We start from the raw sequence: 23168 nt of genomic DNA, 5'->3' as shown, positions 1-23168 counted from the left end.
CCTGTAACTGGAAGAGGGAAGAAAAAAAAACACCTGGGCCCCAGATTTCCTCAGTATCTGTCCCAAGGTCCTAAAATCTCTTTTAATCCCTCTTGGGCTTCTTACTGCTGCTTCATCCCCTCCTACATGGAGCAGTAGTAATGGGTAATAGCATATAGATCTCACCAGGCTGGGAAGTTTCCTGGCCACTTCCCTTACCCGGGTTCCTGGGAGGCAGCAGACCTCCCTGTAAGTGGGGTCTGCTCAACATATCAGACCCTCTGTCCCCTTCAATAGTGAGTATCCTACAACAATGACTCTTCTATCGGTCCTTGTGACAGTCATGGCAATGTAGTGGTTATGCCATTTTGCTCTCTTACGCTGCTCTGATGTGGGTGCGTCTTCCCCCTTGTTTTCCTCTAGTCCATCCTCCACATCAAGAGCCTAAATGTTGTGGAGTGACACCTGAGGTGGTGTGGGCAAGGAGGGGGTTGATTTTTTCGTCCCGTGGGTGGACACGCTTCCACTCACTACCTCCTTTTGAGCCCTCGCCTACTACCTTAGGAGGTGGGGAAGATGCCAGATCCTGTGTCTGTGTCTTCCCTTGTGCTTTGGAGCTGAAGGTGTGATCCCACCAGTCTATCTCTAGCTCACTCTCCCTGATGCTCCGTAGCCTCTCTCCTTCCTCTTATTTATTTACTTATTATTACCCTATTTATTCTCTTAGGTTTGCTCTATATTTGGGACTGAAGAGCAGAAAATGGAATTTGAGACTGTGGTTTTTAGGACTGAGAACTTCTGTGTTTATGTTCCTTCAGAAGGCAAAACATTGCAGTATATGTTCTTAATTAAAAAAGACTCTGAAGAGCTAGGATCTAAGAGGAAGCATCTTTCCAGGCATGGTGTCTACCTAAAAATAAAAAAAAAAACTGTTTAGATTGGACTTAGATCAATGTTTCGGACTTGGTGAGCAGCAGATGCTACAAGAACAAATCCTCATGGGCTCAAGATTTCCTATGCTTAAAATATTTGTATCAGCAAAGCAAATGAAGTGATCTTATATGTAATCTGTGAAAGCTCTTCGGGAGCACATATGTTAACAGTCATCATAAATAATTACTATTTAAAATAGAATCCAAACTGAAGCTTCAGCACATTAATATCTATGAACACAAAGATAACTTTGCTTATTGGAAAGATGCTTTCTCTTTCTCCCAACATGTCATAAACTCACCATGGACAACCTGTAATAACATGTTGCTTAACAGGCCTATGTTCCCAACATTCAGCATTGGGAATTCCTCTTAGGAATTGGGAATTCCTCTTAACCTAAGCCCAGACTGCTTTCATTCTTAATGTTCTCACTCAGACTGTGGGCAGTTTTCCCCATCTGGGCACTTGAATGTGTTGGTTTCATGGGGGTGAGTACCTGAGAACTGTTTGCCTCATCTCAAAGAATCAAAGCTATCCTTGATGTAGCTTTGTTGAAATTATGCCCTAGCCATTTTTGGCCTACAGTCCACATGCCCTTCCATGGTAGGGCATTAGTTACTATTTCTCAAATGTTCCCACTGACTTATTTCAAATCCTTGCCATGAGTCAGCTTTCCTTTTTTGTCATCCATAGCTGACACAGCTTCTCCACTGGCAAAGAAAGGTACTCTTCTGAAGATTCAAATAAACATGAGCTTAGGCCCTGATCAAAAAAAAAAAGAAAAAAAGTGTGGCTTTAAAATAAACTCAGTAATACAGTAATATATCTAGTGAACAGAGAGTTGATCCAGTTAAAACAAAGTGTTGGAGGATTAGAGTCTGTCAGGACTGTAATTCAGTCTATTTCTAATAGAGCCCACACATGCTACAACATAGACAATTTATTTAATGAAAGCTGGATTAACGCTTTCAATTCTGTTTGCTTTATTATGGCTGTCTTTAGTTAAATTACACAGCCTTAGGTCTCCTACCAAACTACAGAAGGACTGCATTGCTTCATTAACATCTGGATGGACATTTTACTTATCTGTTGTTGCCTTGGTTTATGTCTCTGTGAAAGCTTCAGCTCTGTGAAGGGTCCAGTTATACATATACTGTTATATATATTACCTTAATGCAAGCAGCTTAGTATTACATTCATTTAATATTTCCTAGCAAATAAAGATGACATGAGTGAGATATGGAAAGGTAGTAGAAGAACAGAGAAAAGCACAGAAAGAAGCCCTATTCTCCTTTTGACCTGAGTAAATCAGATGCTAATAGAGCTGTTTCTGTATAAAATAATTGCAAGGGAAGATAAAATACCAAAGAGTTTGCTTAGGCTCATTTTTTCCCTTCCCTTTAAAAAGTTTTTCTTTATGATGTAGCAGTTACTGACCAATGGAATGGACTGGGTGCTTCTGCTTTCCTGAAGGCCAAGTATTTCAAGGGCAACACCAGTAGTAGAATTTTCTTTTCCCTATCACTTCTTTTTCATGACCAATCCATGTTGTGTCTGCTAGGGCATCCAAGAAAGTTGCTACTTCACAATATGAACTCCTATCCACTGGAAAAATAAATGTTGTGGGGTTTTCAATCAAATGTCACCAAAAGAAATCACCAATCAGCCAGTGGACTGACCAACCAACGCAAAGTGGAAACAGCAACTTGGAACTAAACAATTGTATGTTCCCAGCCATTAACTTCTAGTGTCAACTGAAATGAAAGTTAGAGAACGCTTTTCAAGAACTCCTACAGAATGTCTCTGTTTCCTTTTTATTGACTGAGGAGTGGTTCTATGTACAAGCAGGCATCAAGTCAATTATTTTTCATTGCCGTCTATCTGATTTCTATAAGCTGATTTAGCTGCTTTGCCCAGCAACCCTTGTTATAAACCCTTCTGAACTTTAAGATTTCACAAATAAATTACTGGACTCCAAACTATTTATATGGCTTAAATATGAAGGTCTGATATACATTTTCTTTTTGATTAACAAACTCAGGGTAGGGATGTCTGACAGCAATAATGGAAAGAGTACTTTCATTCTCTGTATACTGTATACTCGTAACCTACATGAATTACTAGACATCATCTTAATCTACTTGTAGGAATATGAAGCCTGATTCTCAAATACCCTGATACTGCAGACAAAGCTGAAGTCAGCAGGAGCTGGAGGTGTCACCAAGAGAAAAGCAGAGCCAGTCATCAAGAATCTACCTCCAACTTCATGCATTGCCACAAACTTTCTGTATTTCCTGGGTCAGATCAGGCATGATATACTGTGCCTATTCCTTGTAGGCATTGCAACAGCTTCTCTCCACTGACTGCACATGAAGCCCAGACTGGGTGCCCAAGATGGCAGGACTTTTAGCCTCCCCTTTTTCTCCTGGCCTTGGATGTCACAACAGGCACAGGGACTCCCTTAGACATGTACAGCTGGTATACACCAAGTTTGGCCCTGACACGCCTTGTATCTCAGTCCATCCATGACGACAATAGGTGCTGTCAGCAATTCAAATACGACCAGAAGCAGGAGGCACAAAGACATAGGAAACAATGCTTGTGAATCAAGACACTTGAAAGGTTGGTGCTACTCAGCATCCTACAACCCATATCCTCCCTGCACCATGAAAGGCACCAGGATATCAACCGACGTCCATCCAGGACTGCAGCAGGGATGTTCTCTGCAGGCTACTGGCTCCTCAGCTCCACTTTGAATCAGGACCAGAGCCAAACTCCCAGACCTATATGCCTAGCTCCATCTGTGGTTTCTCACAGAGGGGTATTATGTTTGCAACTGACAGAGGTAAATCTAGCTCTGACCCTTCCAGTGGTCTCAGTGACATGAGGACTGAGCTTGCTTGTTCAAGGTGGTGGTGTCCTACTCCAAATATTACTTGCCTCCTTTATTTCCTCCTCTTCCCTGCAGGATCAGGAAACATTTATTTCATAAACATCTATAAGAAGCTTAAAATAAGCCTTCTCTTCTGCCAGAAACTCATCCTATTACATTTGTAGGAAAGCGCATACAACGTCAGCTCCTGGCTGGGATGCAGCGCTTGAATAGAAAGGTTATTAATTAAATACATGATTTATAGCAACTGGAATTCTGCCCAAGCCTCCATAAAGAAATTACAGCCTATTTTAACACATTCATGTCTTTCTTTTCTCTTCATGTATATTCTAACAACCAGCTGACAGTCAGGATACTCTGCACTATTCTCTAATATTTTACAAACAGTAGCATGATGTACAGCAAAAGCTCTTCAGGAAACATGAATTTTAGCCTCAGTGTATAGCTGGGAAACATGAGGTACATAAAGGTTAACTGAGATTTATTCACAATCATAAGAAAAGATTGTGACCAGCCTTCCACTCACTAGCATTTTGCTGTCTCTTATCTGTCCCATACTTCATCAGCAAGGTTTGATTTATGGTATAGTTGAATTAAGAGAGTTAATGCATGCAGGCAGAATGATCAATTTCAAAAACATAAGTTTTACAGATCAGAGGAATTCATTGCCCCTGAAAAATCTGAACTGAGTCTTTAATTCAAATGCAGAAATTGTGGTAGCCAGAAAAAAAGATAATCTCTAGTCCATCAGTGTTCATCAATAGTAACTTAAATACAAATATTCTCTTCACAAAGATAAAACAGTAAAAGTATTGTGTATAGCTTTATTTTCCTTCTTAGAAGCAAGATGTGATAATGAGCAGTGTGGTGGGATTGCTCTGACTTAGTTTTAGCAGCTTCTAGCATCCGTTCTGCATTGGCTGCTGAAGTATTTGAATCATAGAATCATAGAATCATAGAATCATAGAATCACCAGGTTGGAAGAGACCCACCGGATCATTGAGTCCAACCATTCCCACCAATCTCTAAACCATGCCCCTCAGTACCTCATCCACCTGCACCTTGCACACCTCCAGGGAAGGCCAGTTTCCTTCTCAGCCATCCAAGCAAAGACACAATGTTTCATGTCCGTGCCTTTGTCAACTGTAGATCCATATAGGAGTGCATCAAGGCAACTAATATTTGGCTCTTTAGTTCCATAGGGGATGACAAACTTACTTGATTCTAAAAACTAGGGAAGAGAAATAATACAGTGGAATGCATGTCCCATCTATCCTCTTTTTCCAAAAGCAGACTATATATTAGCTATGCAAAATTATGCGATAGAAATTAATTCAGATGTTTTCAGGCCAGTCCCCTGGCCAGACCAAAAGCAGAGATTCTAATTCCACTCCTACCAAACAAGAGGCTTTTGACATTTTGTCTTAGTAAAGGTATTTCTGAAAGATTAATAATAAGCATTTTTTCCTACATAAAATTACAGTGCTTCTATATAAATCAGCTCTGTGACCAACTCTCCCTGTGGGTATTGGGGCATGCCTTCCAAATGTAGGAGCAATCAGAGAGCTGGGACCTTACAACTTCCCATGAGTTCTGTCTCTTACTTTTTCTAGTGCATGGAGTAAAAAATGCCAGCCAGTTTGTGGGGAGTGGGACAGATTTCCAAACTATTTTTTTTCTTTTCTTTTTTTTTTTTTTTTTTTAGTGCATATTATTCTTAGTGACTAGCCCTTAGTGTTTTTAGCAGGCAGGTTACATATTTCTAGATTGTAGGTTACATTCTTGGAGTCATATGCTACCGTTATTTGCTGCCAAAAAAGCTCAGAAAGATGCTGGAAAAGCTCATTAAGACACTAGATTGCAATCATAATTTTCCCTTTGGGACGGGATTTTTTTGGGACAGTAAGCGAAGGATTCACTTACTAATACCACTGCCTACACTGTACATGGGAACATCTGAACTAGTACCCCTAAACTCCTTTTACAGCCAGTGATGAACTAATCAGTATAATTACTGGAGGTTGTCATGAGTCACCTCACCTTAAAACAGACACCTACATCTAGCTAGATGAATCAACTGAACTCCATCGACTAAGCCCCCATTGTCTATAACGAGAAGCTAGACATGATACTCATTTGTGGCCACCTACAGCTAGATGTAGCGGTAAATGACTCCAACTTATTTCTGTATCTTGTAGTTGTACTCAGAGGTCTGTTTGGAGAAAGGTGTATTGGCAAAGGCTGTGAACTTGCCCTCCTGATTCATTGTGATGAATCAGATCCACAAGTTCATTGCCTTTAACTTGAGGGAGAAAAGTTAGTTTAAACCAGCTGAGGCTCTAACTAATTTGTTTCATAGTCTAAATATCAGGGGTTCAACAACATGCAATTTCTCAGGCAGATTTTGTCAGGTAGCATGCATTGGAATTAAATTAGAGAACTCCTGTTTCTTAAACAGGCCTAATATACATGGAGCCAGTCCAGGAGGCTGTCTTCAAAGTTTCATGACTTTCAGCACTGCAAAGATGGGCATACACAGGCACAAATATTCCTGAGTAAGCCTATCCCTAGTTTTAAAGAAAACTTGGTACCTATTGGGACACCTTGGCCAAACCTACACTGCTATAAAAGGGTCTCAAAATGTTAAAAAAACTTGTGTGTTCATATGGTTCTATAAGAAAAGTATGCTTGATTTGATGATATTTGCACTTTGCTTTGAAATATGAAACATATTCTCAGCTCAGCTCATCCCTATGGTCAGCCTAAAGTGAATGAAGTCCTGGCCTGAGCTGCCAAATTGCAAATTAAACCAGAAAACATAAGTAGTGATAATGTTACCAAGCACGTAACTTTTCTGGCAGTGGTAGACAGATTTTGGAACAGGAGCAGAGGGAATGATTAATTTTGTGTTCTACCTGCTCTGATCTTGGAAGAGGAAGGAACTTGCTAATTCAGCAGTAAGTAAAAGGAGCTAAAAGAAGAACAGACTATTTCACAGGAAGCTGAGTGTGGCTTCTGCTCTTCCTGTGTGCAGAGCACTGCATGGCCCCAGGGCTGGCTGAAAGCAAAAGGGGCCCTGGGCTGAGGGCAGAGAGCAGGAGGAGAATTCCTACCAGCTGAAATCTGTTTTGAGCAGCCAGCATCATGCTCTTCTGTACTCTACCAGCTGGGAATTCTGTGTCAGGAAAATATTTCAGTTTTCTGAATGTTTCTCTTTGCCAGGTAGAAAATCAAAGTGATTTGAAGTCAGTTCATTCTCTTGAAGAAGTTTCACATATTTCACTTCTAAGTGGGTCTCCAGACCATTTCTGCTCAATTTCTTTCTCAATCCACTATCTTTTGGGAATTAGACTGTAGCATCCTCATCCTCTTAATCTCTTTTTCTGGTCTGAATTAATTGGGGTACACTTACTTAATGTCAGGCCAGTTTCCTTCTGACTAGACCCTGATATGAATCACTGATTTTATATACTGGAGAGGGAATGGGATGCACAGGGGTGAAATCAGCTTCTGACCTCACCCTGCTTGCAATAATACTCAGCATGAGAAAACAGCTGAGCTGGCCAAAATGAAGTACTTAGGTTAGCATAGCAAACTACAATGAAATTTTCTGATGTCACAAATGCGAGTAATTTAAAACAAGTAGGGTTTTTTGAATTATTCCCCTGCCTCCTAATTCCTGTTACATAAAATGACACAACGACATTTTCTGCAGCAAAGAAATTCCAGCCCTGAGCTACCTGAGGTGTGAAAGACACGTAATGTACCACCAGCATGGGAAGCAGATCATGCCTTCTCTGTGGGTTTTAATGAGGCCTGCAAGTCTTTGATCTATACCAAATCTACTTTCAAACTTACACAACTGTTTTAACAAAGTTACAGCAAATTCCCCTGCATGTTTCCAAATCTTCTCATAATACTTGAAGACAGTCAGAAGTCCTGTCCTCCCTGCAGCTTAGGCCCTGCCCTGAGATGGCTTCTCGCTCTGCTGTTGATGTGTCTAGGTTGGCCACTGAATGTTGCTGCAGACTGTCCAAGGGGTGGCTCTGAGGTGAGACCCAGAAGGGACACAACAATTCTTGTATGAGTGCTCCAAGGCTTTTGTCAGTACAAAATAATACAGAACAGCTAAGAGCACCTTTGGAGACTGTGAGTTTTTGAACAACTACAGGTTGTTGCAAGGTAATATCTGGTTTCTCCTTGAATTTATGTGTGGCTGGACACCAGCTCACCAGCATATGAAGAAAGCTGTTAAACTGGCAAAGCAGAATACTGGAGGAAGGGGCTTCCTGGGCTATCTGCAAAAATGCATCCTGTCTACAGACTACGGACTTACCATGTGCATTTAGTGGTTGGCCTGAGGCCCACGTTATATTTATACTCAGAGCACATACTTCCTCACAGTGAAGGAGCACAGTAGTGGCTTTTGGAATTTACTGAAGCATCAGGAATTAGTAACAAATGATACTAGCATTCTGCATGTCCTCTTCAATTTAGGAAAAACTTTGTAAAGGCCGAATCAAGAGTTTTCCCAAAGACCCATTCCTGGTATTTACCATTAAACTATGAGCTGGCACAGCGCTTTGAGGATCTATGAAGAGCTGTGTGAAGACACGCAAAAAGGACATTACCCTTAGAACACACACTTATAGACATTTGTATTTTGGAGTTACGAAGCTTGAGGTTAAACAGGTAACATCTTATACTGGTTATTAGTGCAGAGAAATTCACAGTCACTAACCAGCCCATTTTGAACACAGTCCATGGACAGCTGATACTAAACACATCAACCATCACTGTTACCTTCAATTTGAGTAGTACCACATCATAAACCTGTATCATAAACCTTGTTTCTTTGATACATGGAGAAGGACCAGGGAGGAATACCATTTCAGTAGGATTGCTATACCTGGGTTTCCCTGAGTCATGGAGTCATAGATGAGTTTGCAGGACTTCAGCAAGATGGCAATCTTCTTTTCTGGGGAATAGGCCTTGTGCATGGTTGTGAACTTGTGAAGGATCTTTTCCAGCACAACGGTTTCCGGCACGCTGGTCGTGACACCTAGGTCGGTGGTAGTTGTGTTTTGTATCACAAGTTGGTTCTCTTTTAGCTGCTGTAAAGATCCGTCTTTGTTGTGGATTTCTTTTAAGTAAGAATTAATGGCTTCTTTTAACGGTTTCAGAACACATTTGTATAAAGCTGTCTCAGCAATCGCTTCTGCATAGAGAAGGAAGAACACAGAATTCCGTGATAAATAATCAACACAGTAGTACAAGTACAAGTAAAACTCCTAAGAAGGCATCTAGTTTGTTATTCACATACTGCTGCATAGCTGTGAGCAGGGAACAGAAATTACATTCCAGAAAGCAGATGTTTCATTATCAGCACCCTCCAGAAGTCCTGGGTAGGCTTGAGATGAACATCAATGTGCAGTCTCTGCCACTGGATCTGTAGGAGAGCTCCTGCTACCAGCAGCCCCTGCTGGCTTTGCCTGACTCCTAGCTGACCAGCATGGCACCAGCAGGCAAGAGGAAAACCAACCCTAGTAAAAGATGAGGAATCTCACCTAACTGTACCTCTTTTCACAGCTCTGTCCTTACAGATGCCCAGGTGGGATTAACCTCCTGTCTCTTCTGACATCTCCCTCTGACCTGTTTGAGATATTCACTTTGGGATGATATTATTTGAATCTTCAAATCTGCAGCAAAGAATGAAAAGTGAACTTTCTCTGCAGTGAATGAAAAGGGCTGGTAGCCACTGGCTCAGAGGCAGACAGCAACGTCTGGTCAGAAATTTCTCACCCTTACTGCGCAAGTGACTGGAACTTACTGATACTTCAGTCACCTCTTATGCCACCCGTGTATGAGGAAGTAGTCTGTGTGGGTTGGACTTTTGCCTAATATTTAGCAGAAGACAAAAAGAAGTGTGAGAAACTGTGAGAAAGTCTGCTGTCTGACTCCTAGACACCAGAGGCAGAGCTAGAGGGTCTGCAAAGGATGCTCTTGTCACCTCTGCAATGAGGCAAAAAGGTCACTGGCAACAGAGTTCATCTGTTCAGTCCCGAGGAACGGAACAGAGAGCAGTAACATTTATGTACACAAAATGCAACTATTTTAAAGAATCCGGAGGATCAGTCCACCCGAAACAGGACAAATTGAAATGGTAATCTTCCATGGTGGGAATTCCCATTCTCCACAGGAGAAGACAGTCCTCCCTAGGCTAACTGGGTCATAATACCTGGTTAAGGAACTGCCAGTGAATAGAGCTGGATCTAACCAGGCACATCAGTGGGAAGGTGGGGGGATCCTTGCGCACGCACAGCTCTACCAAACAGAACAAGGACACTCCTTTCTGCCTCCTCTCTGCCTTCCCTAACCAAGATTCAAGACAAAATTCTCTGTGCTAACACCCCCTCTGCCTTGAAGAAAGGGATTATTGGGACAGAAATTGCAGGTGTTGCATAAGAAGTGAAATTGTATCTTCCCTGTCCTAGCCCTGGCAAGGGGCTGGCAGCAGGTCTGTTCTGCTGTGGAGACTGCAGGATCATATAAAACCTTTGCTGGGTGAGAGAGAATGCAGTAGAACCTGCTGAGGCTGATGACTGAGTGCCTTTAGGTCCTGGCTTAACGCTTAGTGGGTCCCACCTAATAATGGATCTACAGGATCCCCTTGGAATCTCTGCTTACTTCTGTGGCTGGCCATGTTCTGTGTTGGGCGTCTTCCAGCTCTCAGCTTGCTTTAAGGCAACTTGGGGATCTCATAAATAGCTCTGTGTCAGTTCTCAGGTCCTCAAGAAACAGTTTTAAGTCAAAAGAGTATGTATGTGCATGCATGCATGCCTTTTCTATATGTATAGATTTGACTAAGATAAAAAAATATATCCCACGGCTTTTTGTATATTCCCTCATGAATATATATTAAACAAGCCAGTCAATTTCTTAACAAGGAGGAAAGTAGCACATTACTCCCTCACAGAATACTGAATGAGAAGCAACAAAACAGCCAAAAATATTATTTTTCCTCCCCAAAGGCAAATTATTTTTGTGGCAAAAAGAGAGGTGAATGCTGCATTTTTGAGCCAGCAGTGGTCTTGCAGCCCACAGCTCTTGCATGCCTCTGAGCCCTGAGGAGCACAGAGTTAGATCAAGTGATTCCTCCAACCTGCCACCCAAAATCCTTATAGTCTTGTCCCTCCTTGTGAGACAGTGACTGATCCCTGATCTGGCTGATCCCTGATTTATAATGGGATTTCCCCCCTCATTGGCCTCCCATTTTTTAGAGCTGCTCCTCCAAGCGCTAGTAACCACAGAGTAGACTTCAATTTGCACCCCTCAGCTTTTAGGAGATAGTTTATAATTCTGTAAAGGAGAACCTGTGTCTGCATAATTCAGTCTCCCTCCTTATCTTCTCGAATTCTGCCCAAGGATGACTAAAGCACCATCACCTACCTAACTGTTCGTCCGTGTAGGAGGCTGGGTCTATCAGAGATTTGAGCTCGGTGCTCTGCACTAAGTAACTCTTCAGCTGCGTCATCATCATCCGGATTTCTTGTAGCATCTCTGTGCTGGAGCTCTGCTTTGCCATCATCTCTAAACTGTACACTCTGTAGTCCTGTACCAGGTTGCCAAAGTATGAATCCTTGTCCTGTGCCAGCTCCACTATCTTCTTCTGCAGTTTCCTGTCACTAGACAAAAAGACTGTGAAGACATTGGACAGGCTCACAAAGGACAGCCTGTTCTTGGCCTTCACCAAGATAACAGAGTGTGTTTTTTTACCAGACGAACTACTCAGCATCTCCATGTCCTCTTCTGCGCTGCTGGTGGAGTAGGAGTCTGGCTCAGATGCTGATGCCTGAGCCATGGTGCTGCCTCCTGGGCCCTCCAGGGAGGAGTGTGAACCTTTCAGTTCAGCTGAGCCGATGGATTTGTGGCCATGTCCCAGATCAGTCTTGGTGTGTTCACAAGCAGAACCAATTGCCACTGTAGCTGAGCTGCTGTTGCACAAAGCCTGTGCCATAGCCATCTCTGCCATTGTTCTTTGCTTCGACTGGCAGGAGCTGGGAGTCTTTGGTACCTGGGAAAGCCTCTTCCTTCTTGGTGGTGGGATAGGAGGTGACTTTCTTTTCTCAAAGACATTGCTTTGTATCTCAGGCATGTCCTCCTTCTTCTCTGCAGGTTCGGGCTTTGTTTCCTGAAACTGTGATACAGCCCTTTGGGGAACCTCTCCAGGCATTTCTACAGCCTTTTTGCACAGCGACCTTTTATCTCTGCTCTCTGTACTTCTGTCTTGTTTTTTTTCCGTCTGTTCCCCTTTCAGCGTTTCACAACTTGCAGACTTATCCACACAGCTCTCCTCTGAGGTCCTTTCGCACAGTCGCCTCCGTGGGGGGACGGAGGGCTGGGAGCCCTTCTTGGGGCTCACTGCTAAAGGCTCACTGATTGAATAACTTTGCTTCCCTTCTTCGTCTTTATTGGCACCACCCTCAATTTTCATTTCCTCGATGCTCTTTCCTAGTGGCTGAAGATGCAGCTCATTGTCTTCACAGAAAGTCATGGGATCCTGCAGGAGCTTCAGAGAAGGTTTCTGAACCAGAGCGTGAGAAGGTGGAGGTGGAGGGGGGCGGCGGGGAGACCTCTTTTCAGCGAGCATGGTGGCTGTGGGGAGATCGGTGCTCACAGCTTGGCTTTTAGGAGGAGGTACATGTGGAGGAAAGGGATTACTGCACTCTTCTATAAAAATAGGATTCACGAACCACAGCCTGTCATTTCCTATTGACAGCTCAATTTCACATGAGCAGTGGTTTGTGCTACTTGCAAAACACTGGGTAGATCTTAAACTGTCTGCCTGGGCAGTGCTGAAAGCAGAATCTTTTGCAGGGTGGGCTAACTCCTCTCCTCTTCTGTGGTTTAAGGAGGAGTCCCAGAATTCTGTCCAAGAAAAAAAGAAAGAAAGAAAGAAAGAATGAAAAAAAAGCTCTGAGAGAATTTTACCATTAATGGTATGTAGAAGCCCTACTTTTTTAAAAAAGAAATAGTACACAAGGCTTCACACCTCTCAAAAAAAGTGTGAAGAAAGAGTTGCATGTTTTATGTGCATAAGATGCTTCAAACTCAGAGGCCAGCTCAGAAGCTTCACCAGAAACCTCTTTCTTGCCAGTTTTCACTCATCTAGTGAAAACTGCTAATGCTGTGCAGCTACACAGTGTGAACAGGAAGGTACAAGGAACGTACATGTACAATTGTGGGGGAGAAAAAAAAAAAGAAAGAAAAAAGGCTTGTTCAGAGATCACTGCCCTCCAAATACAAACAGCTGAGGACACCTGAGGTGAGGGTGTGGAGACCCCAGGTGAGTGCTGTCTCCCTCTTGCTGACCATGGGAAGGTTCAGGGCTGAGATACAGTCTGGATCCAACATGCACCAGGAACACAAGAGACATCAGATGAAGATGACTCCACTAAGCGGCAAGATCATGTGGCAGAGTATGTTCCACACAGAGGTCTGATCCTGCTTTGCTGTACAACCAATCTGGAAATGTGATTTTAAACACCTTCCACAGATTAAAATTACTGTTAACATCTATAGCTCTGGATGACCACTGTCCATAGCCATGACCACTCTGTTTTGCATCTTGCCTTGAGACTGTCTGCCTGCAGGTGTAAGGCAGGGAAGATTGTGCAAAAGACTGTGTACACAGGAATGCTGTGTACTGAAGGACTAAAGAATAATGAAGTATTCCAGAGCCATCCCCTGTGACTGCAAAAAGGAAGATAGTTTTTCAGATGCAAGTAGTAATTTCTATATATCAAAAACCTCTTATTAGAATTTATTTTGAGTAACTTGTTTAAAAAAATACAAAGGAAACCAAAATTCCATAGTGTTTATTCATCTTTTGAATAGATGCAGTATCATATTTAAACTTTTTCCTTTTCCCTAGAGGAGAGTTCTCAAACCTGCTTGCTTTACCAGTCTGATTGCTTTCAACCACTCAGATGCTAATCCAAGAAAGCATCAGGAAAAAGAGGCTCCTGCAAACCCTGTGTGTTCTGATCAAGGGAAAGGTTATAAACCTCTGAGGGTATTTACTGTGTGCATAGATGTCCACAGGTTTAGGTAAAAGGAGAAGATGAGAAGTCCTGGAAACAGAGGGATGCAGATAATGGAATAACTCTTTCAGCATGCTTGGTCCCGGGGCACGTAGCTGACACTGACGGCACACTCCTCTGCGTGGATTTCAGGGGCTGCCACACGGCTCCTGCACCCTGACCTGTGCTTGGTATCAAGCTTGTCTTGCTGCAAAAACATCACGTCAGGCCCAAGAGGGGATAGATGGAGTTGCACAAGTGTGCAATGACACTCAGCCTTGAGCATGCGGTACAGCTCTCAGGTTGGTGCCTTCAGCTCTGCCTTGCCAGTTCTCCCGTCAGCTGCACCAGTGTAGCCCCCAGCCCATCACAGGGAAAGGGACACAGGTCTGAGCTGGCCAGAGCTATGGGCAGGGTCTACCTGTGCGTCTTTCTAAAAGTCATCATCCAGGAAAAGCTCAAAGGGACTTCCAGTTGGGAAGGTCATAGCTGAGCTTAAAGCAGAGTAAAGAAACTCTTCAACTAAAGGCAACAGAGAACTCAGGGCTGAAACACATTCAGATAAAATCTCTCTCTTGCCCACTGCATCCCCAAAGACAGGCCACTTCTTCCCGTTTTGCTCCTTGGTGCAGCTGTCACTTTTGATGGCTTCCTGCTTGCAGCCAGCTCCACGCTGCTGCTAGAAAAACCATCTCCTTTCTGCTGTCACCATTACCTGCCCTCTGCAGGACTCTGGCTTTCCCCCTCAGTGCCCTGAGCCCACTGCTTGCTCTGCCTCCCTCTGCCAGCATTACAGTACCTGAGGCCACAGCCAGCAGCCCCAGGGATAGGGACTGTCCCCTTCCCTCCAGCAGATGCAAGTGCTCCAGGCTCTCCACAGGGCAGGGTGAGCAGGTTGACTCCTCACTGTCCCTCTGTCCCTTTAACCAAGCATTTCTATAACATAGCCACAGAGCAAGCCATGCCCAGGCGAACTAAGACTGTCCATTCCATTCTGCATAAAATTGCTGATTTAGTCTTTCACAGCCCAAGCTAGTGCCCAGGGCTAATTTGACTTCATAAGCACGTCACCATGTTTTTTCAAGGAGGCTAAGGTTAGAACAGCTTTATTTTCCAATTTCCTACCATAAGAGGAGGGAGAAGAAAGGAGCTGAAATGAGAAGTGTTGCCAGCAACACTCTTGGCAACAGAATTCAGGAATAGACATGCAGATGGAACAGCACATAATAGCGTCAAACTGACAATCCCTTCATGTCTGAGACAGCTGAGGGGAAGATCTTTAAATGTTCCAACTCTACTGGGTATCAGCAAATGCAGGACAGTGGAAGCTGCTTGTTGAAGTCAGAATACAATGCTTTGGAGTCTCCTAGGCTAAGGAAATGGTGAGTAAGCGAACCTACAAAAGGGAAGGTGGTTGTTTTTCTCAGTAGTGGTCAGCACAAGACACTATAATGAAAATGTAATGCTTTGCTCAGACTGTGAAGGACCAGATGAGGTGATCCTACCAAGCGTTACACAGCTTCTTCAGAGGGGGTGTTTCCCAGCCCTGACACACTGTCTCATACATTACAGGAAAGGCAATTTCATTGTCTCCCATTGCCTTCCTGGCTCTTCCCTTAGCTTACACTCTGGAAAGGGATAATTAATTAGTTCTTTGAGACTTTGGCACATCCGTGATAGTATGTGCTCTTTGCGCAGTGCAATCATGCTAATTTTGCGGCTAAGATGCCTTCTATACCAGATGACAGGGTGAGAGAGCCTGCAGTGCATCCTCTGACAATATACATATCAGCAAGATACTTTGCAGAACTATCCAGCTTGTAGGTAGGCATCTTACTTCTACCCCCTTAAAAACATATCACTTCGAAATAAACAACAAAAAAAGCAACATACAGGAATTTCAAACAATGTTAGTTTTCCTTCAGGAGTACCACATCGGGCAGCACTTATTGTTTGTGTACCCATTTGTACCCATGACATTTTGTTCCAGGAAGCAGCAAATAGCATTACTCATGCAATGTTTGACTTTACTGAGGCAGCATGGCACTTCAAAAAGCGAGGATCATTTCCTATTTAGACGTTAGAACACCTTCTGTTGTGAGAAACTTTCCTGGCATACAGTGCACTGTGACAAGCAAACCTCTAAGCATCACCACTTTTATGAGAAAAATCCCACCATTTTTACACCACCATTGTGAGAAGGCTCCAAGGACGCCTTCTAATACCTGAAGGGGGCCTACAAGAAAGCTGGGGAGGGACTGTTTACAAAGACAAGTAATGATAGGACTAGGAGCAATGGGTATAAACTGGAGAGGGGCAGACTTAGACTAGACATGAAGAATTTCTTCATGCTGAGGGTGATGAGGTGCTGGCACAGGTTGCCCAGGGAAGCTGTGGCTGTCCCATTCCTGGGGGTGTTCAAGGTCAGGTTGGATGGGGCCTTGCGCAGCCTGGGCTGGTGGGAGGTGTCCCTGCCCATGGTAGGGGGGTTGGAACTGGATGAGCTTTAAGGTCCCTTCCAACCCAAACTATTCTATGATTTTATGATTCTATGATTGTACAGAAGAGGAGAAGACCACAACCAACATTGCTTTCATGCTTATGCTTTTGTTAATCTTTCTTTTGGAGAAGTTGCTGGAGACTGTTGTCTGAGTCAGGATGTCCTCTGCCAGCTCATTAAACTGAAGGATGGAGAATCACAACGCACTTCTTATATTTCAATCCAAATGTTTGTACCTAGCTATGATAAAATTAATAATAAGTTTGCAATTTGCTATCTCAAGCTGCAAAGTACCTTTCTTTAAGCAATATGTGCTGGTGGGACACCCATACTCAAGAATGCTTTGACAAATTGGAACATATTCTAAATAGAGGATGTTGAAAGTGTTGGAGGCAAATCTGATGGTCAAATTCAACGATGCTGCCTGAACTGAAAGTAGTGGGGTTTGCCAATGCCTTCTGGGAGGTATAATGCAGAAGATCCAAAAATAGATCTCCAAAGCCCCAGGATGCTCAAGTAAGTATCACGAAGTGAGCTAACTTTTCAGCTTTCACCATTGTCTGGCTGTTTTCAGCGGCTAAGGAAAAACTGCAAAGTAGCATGAGAGTGGCTAAGTGTAATAGCTGTCCCAAATGCAGTGTGTCAAAAGAGAAGAAATAAGAAGGATACTTCCTTTAGTTAACAGAACTGCATATCCCAGCTCTACAACTTTATACATTTGATCTAAACTTTGCTCATTTGGTGCGATGACTAAAAATAACATTCCTTTTTGTATCTGACTTGTGTGGGGTGACAGAACGTTCTGGGGCACTACACATTTCTCCATCAATTAGAAATCCTGCAAGAGGAAGCAGAAATATCATAATTCAAAAATATCACACTTCCATCAGTATTGTCCCCACACGTTAGAGGGGTAAATTGAAAAGGTGTTTTCCTCTTTTCATATACCTCTGATGCCAGGTAGTTCCAATGTATGTAAGCTATCCTGAGAGCCTGTGCTGTGCTTCAGCTGTTGAAAGCCCCAGTTTATACAGTGAGACTGTAGGTTCCATGCCCTGCACAGAAGTCCAAGCTGAAGTTTATGCCCAAAGGGGCAAGTAGCCTTTTTTTCAGTGTGCTTCTATAAACATGAAATCATAAACATCCTCCCTTTTGCATTCAGTCCTCCTCAGCTGTTCTGAAGACAATAGCTCATCTATCTTCCCGTTGTACTACGTCTGCATGAGGCATCATGGTTCTCACAACTCTGGCTGCTTTGAAGGACTTACCTATGCCCAGACTAGAGATAATTTCAAGATCTTGAGAGCTACTTGCTTCTAATATTGCTTGTGGCAGCTTTAGGGTGAAGGGCAGCAAATCCCTGTAAAAAGAAACACAGTGAAAAAACAACAAAAGAATAAACCCCAGAAATACAAGGAACTCTGGACTTTACTGTTGGCTTTAGTGACTGAATTGGCTCACAATTTCAGCCCTATTATGTGAAGTCCTGGGTGTTGTTAAAGGAAGATCTCATGGCCACTAAAGCACCATGGGCATTATGCTGGCCTCAGATACTCTAATTTCACAAGTGATCACCAGCTCCTGTGGCGATGCTTCATGCTGTGCCGCTGGCTAAAACACTGTGCCTTGGCTTTCTCCTCTGAAAACAGAAACGATTCTCACCTCAGGGGAGGCCACAAGGGTGGAAGTACCTTTCCATAGAAAGTGAGGAGTTGCAAATTATAATTATTATAATCAGAAAAGCCATTTTTTTTCATGTGGAGGGGATTTGCAGTCCTTTTTCTTCCTGTTTAATCCTCTCTCCCCACCCTACTTCCTCTGCTAAAAGTCACTGTGAGGCACGGGGACTTGGCAAGACACAATGGGTTTAGGGAAGGAAGACCCCTCCTGGGGGAGGGCAGCTGCTGGGTGAAGTGACAGACAATGACAAAGTGCTGCCTGACACTAAGAAAACACATATATCTCTCTACTTTCCAGTCTCAGACTTCTGGCGTCTTGGTTTCTGGAAGGCTGCTGTATTTTTACTGGAAAAAAAAAGATACAGTTTCTCAGAAGATGTTAGTTAAGTTTTCACTGAAACATACCCTAAGACTCAAATAATGTAATGTTGCTCTTGGGCTTTGGCAAATTGTGCAGGTTTGCCTCCTTACACAATGACAATTTACTAAACCTATTCCTACCTCGATTCCCATTGTAACAAGGACTAGAAAAGCCAGTAATAATACTCCCTGAAAGGTCTCTAGGAATGGTGCAAGGTTGTTTTACACATTACAGATTTAACAAAATGTTCTGCAAGCTGCAGAATATTATTTTAGAAATAGCTTCCCATGTCAGTAGGTCTTTGCTACACAAACACACACCCTCAAAATGTACGTGACTGCAGACCTGGGGAGGACTGATTTGTTGACAGAGGAATGCAGAGGTGCTATTTTTGGTCTTATTGACAGACAGATGTTTTACTGATGTATTATGTACTCCACAGGTTCTCTGTTCACCACTGGGCACTCTTTTGTCGTATTGTTTGACATACATAAATTGATGTGATCCCAAGGTTATTTTTTCTCATGGCAAATATCAGGTTTAAAAGAGGAAGAGGGCGTCCATGGACCTTCTGCTTTCTTTGTTTGTTATTGTTATATGTATGAGTAATTATCTTCTTTTTTTTTTTATTTTTTCTTGGAAAAAGAATAAAATCAGGAAACATAAATTAAAAAAATCCAGGTTTGCTCATGGTGCAGCAGCTTGCAGACAAGCCACCAAGTCACCTGTTACCTACAGGTGTTATTTTTGTGATCTAAGGTAATGTAGTCAGGCCAAACTTTCTTTTGAGAAGAGCCTGTCAGCCCTGATAAGCTGTTCCCAGCCGTTTACAGATGATTATTTACTACTGTCTTGAGAACAGGCCTCTCCACTCAACATCACAGAGAGCTCCTAGAAGCTGCCAACTAATGGTAGGTCAGTGCTTAAGCAGCCTTTTTATTACCTGCTTCTCTCAGAAAACTATTCCCTTTTTACCTTGTCTTTTCACAGTCCACTGAGAAATCATGTGAAGCATCTGAATGTGTATTTGACAGTCAGAAGTAACATCTGTATCAGGACCTAACGGAAAAGCTTTTCTTTCTCGAGTCATGATCCTTTCTGAAGGAAAGCAGAAGTGAGCAGATATTCCCTCCCACCAGCCATTAGAGTAGAAACACTGGTAGGACAAATCTTTATATGGGGTCAGAGATTAATTTATGCTCAGTCTACAGGTTGTACATGCATCTAGATGGTTAAATGTCTTTTCATTGATGGGAGTGAGACAGAGCTTGGTCCCTTGCATGTGTTGGGGCGTGGTGGTATTTCTTCTCACTCTGCTGGCCATATGCACCACTCCATTGCTGCTCTGCATAACCTTTTTGATGCACTTGAAGAAACACCTTCTCTCCCTTATTTGGGCTGTTTATCTGAGCCCATGGAACACAGCCTTTGTAGAGAGAAGAATTTCCGTTGCATAAAGGCAGTCATCCACTGTACCAAGGCAGCCCCTTTGGCCTACCTGAAACTCCTAAAATTGGGAAAGAATCTCCCATAATTGGGAAAGAATCTCCCTTATCATTTGAAGAAAGGGACTGATAACTGATCACCTCCATCAGGGACACTGGGGAAAGAATATCCATTGTTGCAACACAGCAATTCAGAGCACTTGGGCACTCCTCTAGTGTTCCTGGGGTCCTGTGTGCCTGGGAAGAGATCTCGTCCTTGCCTGAGAAAGAGCTTGACCATCAGTCACACCACCACAAACATCTCATACTCGGATTGTGGTGCAGGTGATATGGTTTGATGTAATTAGTGGAAAGCTCACTAGTATGTCATCTTCCAAGTGCAGCCAAAGTGAACATTAAAACACCAAAAGGAATATTCAAGTATCTATTGAAAGTCGAGTATCTCAAGACCCTATAAATATGCAATTATATAGAAGGCCCTTTGAGCTCTTCTGAATCACAGCAGGCTGGGACCAGTAACCCCTCCCTGAGTTAGGACCTCCATTATGTGTAGTGTGGGATCTCATTTGCTAACATAGCAAATGAAAAGGCCTTAGGCAAGGTCATCCTTCCTTGAGATCTGACCATCACCTGTTGGGCATGCTGGTACATAGAATGTGAGCATCTCACCCATCTCAAAGAAACTGCAGTTTCCTCTAAGTCCAACCATCACCTGTTGGGAATGCTGGTGCATTACATGTGAGCATTCTCACCAACTTTGGAAGGGAAATTTTCAGGCTAATCTCTCTGTCATGACTCATACTTCTCTTATACTTAAATATTGATATATCTTTGCATGCATACATATCTTTATATCTCTGTGGTTGCATATCTACTTATTACGTTGGGTACTAGATAGCAGTGGATATTTTCAAATCTGATTAAATCAGTGATTAACTTCATTATAATACATGCATTTAAAAATATTTTAATTACTTTTTTAGTCAACTGATAATTAAATGTTAATAGGAATTTTGCCATCTTACCCTAATAAGTTCTAAATTGCTGATAAGCCAAAGTTTTGCAAATTCTTATCTGCGACAGCAGGTAGGAGTCCTGGCCCAGCAGCGTTGATCTCAGCTGGCTGCAGAAGCAGCCCTAAAATGAGTGTGAATATAACTGGCTGGGTAAGCTGCAGCATGCTGTATCATACCATAGATAGACCATTCCTACTATGTGACCTAAGTCACTAGCACGACTGCCTTGTAAACATATCCTGCTTTTCCCTCTTAAATGGAAATAACTACTTCAAGAGTCATCTACGTTTATATAGAGGAGGTCAAAAGTTTACATCCAACTCAAAACAGGGCCTGCTGCTACAGGAATGGGGTAAGTGGGTTGTGGAGGTATAACTGTGCTTGGCATACACACACAGATTAGAGGAGGCTGCAGACGCACAGGTTTAATTACACAGAGGGACTCATCTGCTGCCGATCAAGCCTTGCTTTAATGAAAATGAACTTACAGGTCTTTCCCATCTCTGTACCCACTACTCTAGGTCTTTCTGTGCTATGCAGACAACTAAGGTCTGTCCTTTATTGCATTATTTTATTTTTAAATTTTGGCTAAAGAAAGACTTGTTTCAAGACTACTGTCCCTGACAAATTCCTTGTAAGTGACTAAGTTCTGTGAGACTCCTGCAGGCAACAGGCTGTTAACAGGTTTGCTAAGTCACTACCAGGGGTGTGTGGATGCTTAAAGCTGTTTTTTAATAAGAGGTATTTAATCCCTCCCCTGCTAGCCCTGGTCCTGTGCAGCCCTACGGACCTTCCTCAGACAAAGCTTCCAGTTTTAGGGAGAGCTGTGGTTATGGTGTGCCTGGCTAGAAACTGGGTGATCTGGCCCCATCATAGACGTTAGCATCTGAAATATCTCCTGATCCGGCAGATTAGAGGAAACCAGTGGAAGCAGCTGGAGTTGTGCTTTAACTGTATACTGAGGAAAAGCAGTCTAGAGGGGAGAGTGAAGTGGCCCCCCAATGAGAGCGATGAATTCAACTCACCTGCTGACACAGTAGAAGGCAACCAATTTGAAGATGTCCTCAAATACAAGGACAGATCCTTCCAGGTACAGAACTCATGAAAAACAAACGAAAAAAAAAACAGTCAGCAACTGTTTTCTCTGAGCTGTATGGTAAAAAAACTCATGGATTTGACTCGTGCATCTTGTATTTTGTGATTGTCCAGTATTTGCATAGACTAGTACAAAGAAGCATAAAGAAGTGGCTTATGATGATCAAATGCAATAGGATTTGTCAGGGAAACACCAGAGAAGAAACGGCTCAGCCTGACTTTCTGAGTAGTTAGCTCAAGATATCAGAGTGTTGTGACAGTAATAGAAATACCATGAAGAAAAAACCCAGGTCACAGCCTAAGGTTTCATTACAAGCCCATCTGTCTCTATGGACGTGCATATCCACAATACCTATGCGGCTGACCTTGTGACTCTCCCTGTTGGAATCTGGTTTGGTCTGGATAGACAAAGCATTTTGCAGAAAAAAACAACAACAAAAAAAGAAATTATTACTATGTGTGTGGGCTCTGACCTGGGTCACACAAGCAATGTGAGCACAGCCTATTTGTATCTCCTCTGTCTTCTCCCTCCTATTGTGTTATACAGCAGTAGCACTTTCCTTTAAGTGGCAAAATACAATCTACTCCACATTGCACAGTTCTTCAAGATGACCTCCTTTGTAACAGCCTGCTATGGCATTGTGTGGCCCAAATCTCACACGTTATTATAGAGCTTTTGGCTGCTGAGCTAGAAAAAATTCACTGGCTGGTGGAGAAAATTTCACATTGATCGATGACTCAAGGCAGAGACAAAGAGATGGATCTGCAGGAGAGAATTGTCTGTCTGCTTCAGCTTTATAGTTTCACAAATTGTCTCTGTCCATATGTACACAACACATCATCACAGAGATTGACAAGCTCAAGGATATCTATGATGGTTTATCAAAAATGCCTGCTTACTGATGGTGGAGAACTGGAGCCCCAGAGCTGCCCCGTGCCTGCCACAGGCGCATGCCAGGAGTTCTCCGGGAGCTGCAACAGCTCACATCCACATAGCTGTGCCCACAGCCACTCTGCATCTTCCTTCACTCTGTTTTCTAGGCCGCAGCAAATGTGATTAATCTTACTCAGTCTTCCATAATTCATAACACTGTGAAATGTCTTTAGCTCCTTGCCCTTCTTGCCTGGGTATTAGTTCCCCTACTAAACAGGGTTTCCAGCACCTGTGGGAGGGATTCATCTGCT

General features: G+C 43.0%; 1 protein-coding gene across 2 annotated transcripts in view; it reads right to left on the bottom strand.

Annotated features, from left to right (window-relative positions):
* RIN3 (Ras and Rab interactor 3) overlaps nucleotides 1–23168 on the bottom strand; it is a 79125-nt gene that overhangs the window by 11594 nt on the left and 44363 nt on the right. For both annotated transcript variants that reach the window (XM_069858696.1, XM_069858697.1), the window contains 4 exons: nucleotides 21914–21986; nucleotides 17656–17747; nucleotides 11255–12733; nucleotides 8715–9023 (listed from right to left, as the gene is read on the bottom strand). In XM_069858696.1, coding sequence (XP_069714797.1) covers nucleotides 8715–9023; nucleotides 11255–12733; nucleotides 17656–17747; nucleotides 21914–21986 — 1953 coding nt within the window. The remainder of the gene's footprint in view (nucleotides 1–8714; nucleotides 9024–11254; nucleotides 12734–17655; nucleotides 17748–21913; nucleotides 21987–23168) is intronic.

The sequence above is a fragment of the Phaenicophaeus curvirostris genome, chromosome 5, assembly GCF_032191515.1.
Source record: "Phaenicophaeus curvirostris isolate KB17595 chromosome 5, BPBGC_Pcur_1.0, whole genome shotgun sequence".
Lineage (NCBI taxonomy): Eukaryota > Metazoa > Chordata > Aves > Cuculiformes > Cuculidae > Phaenicophaeus > Phaenicophaeus curvirostris.
The sequence above is the reverse complement of the archived record's forward strand: the minus strand, read 5'-3'. Positions and strand labels throughout refer to the sequence as shown.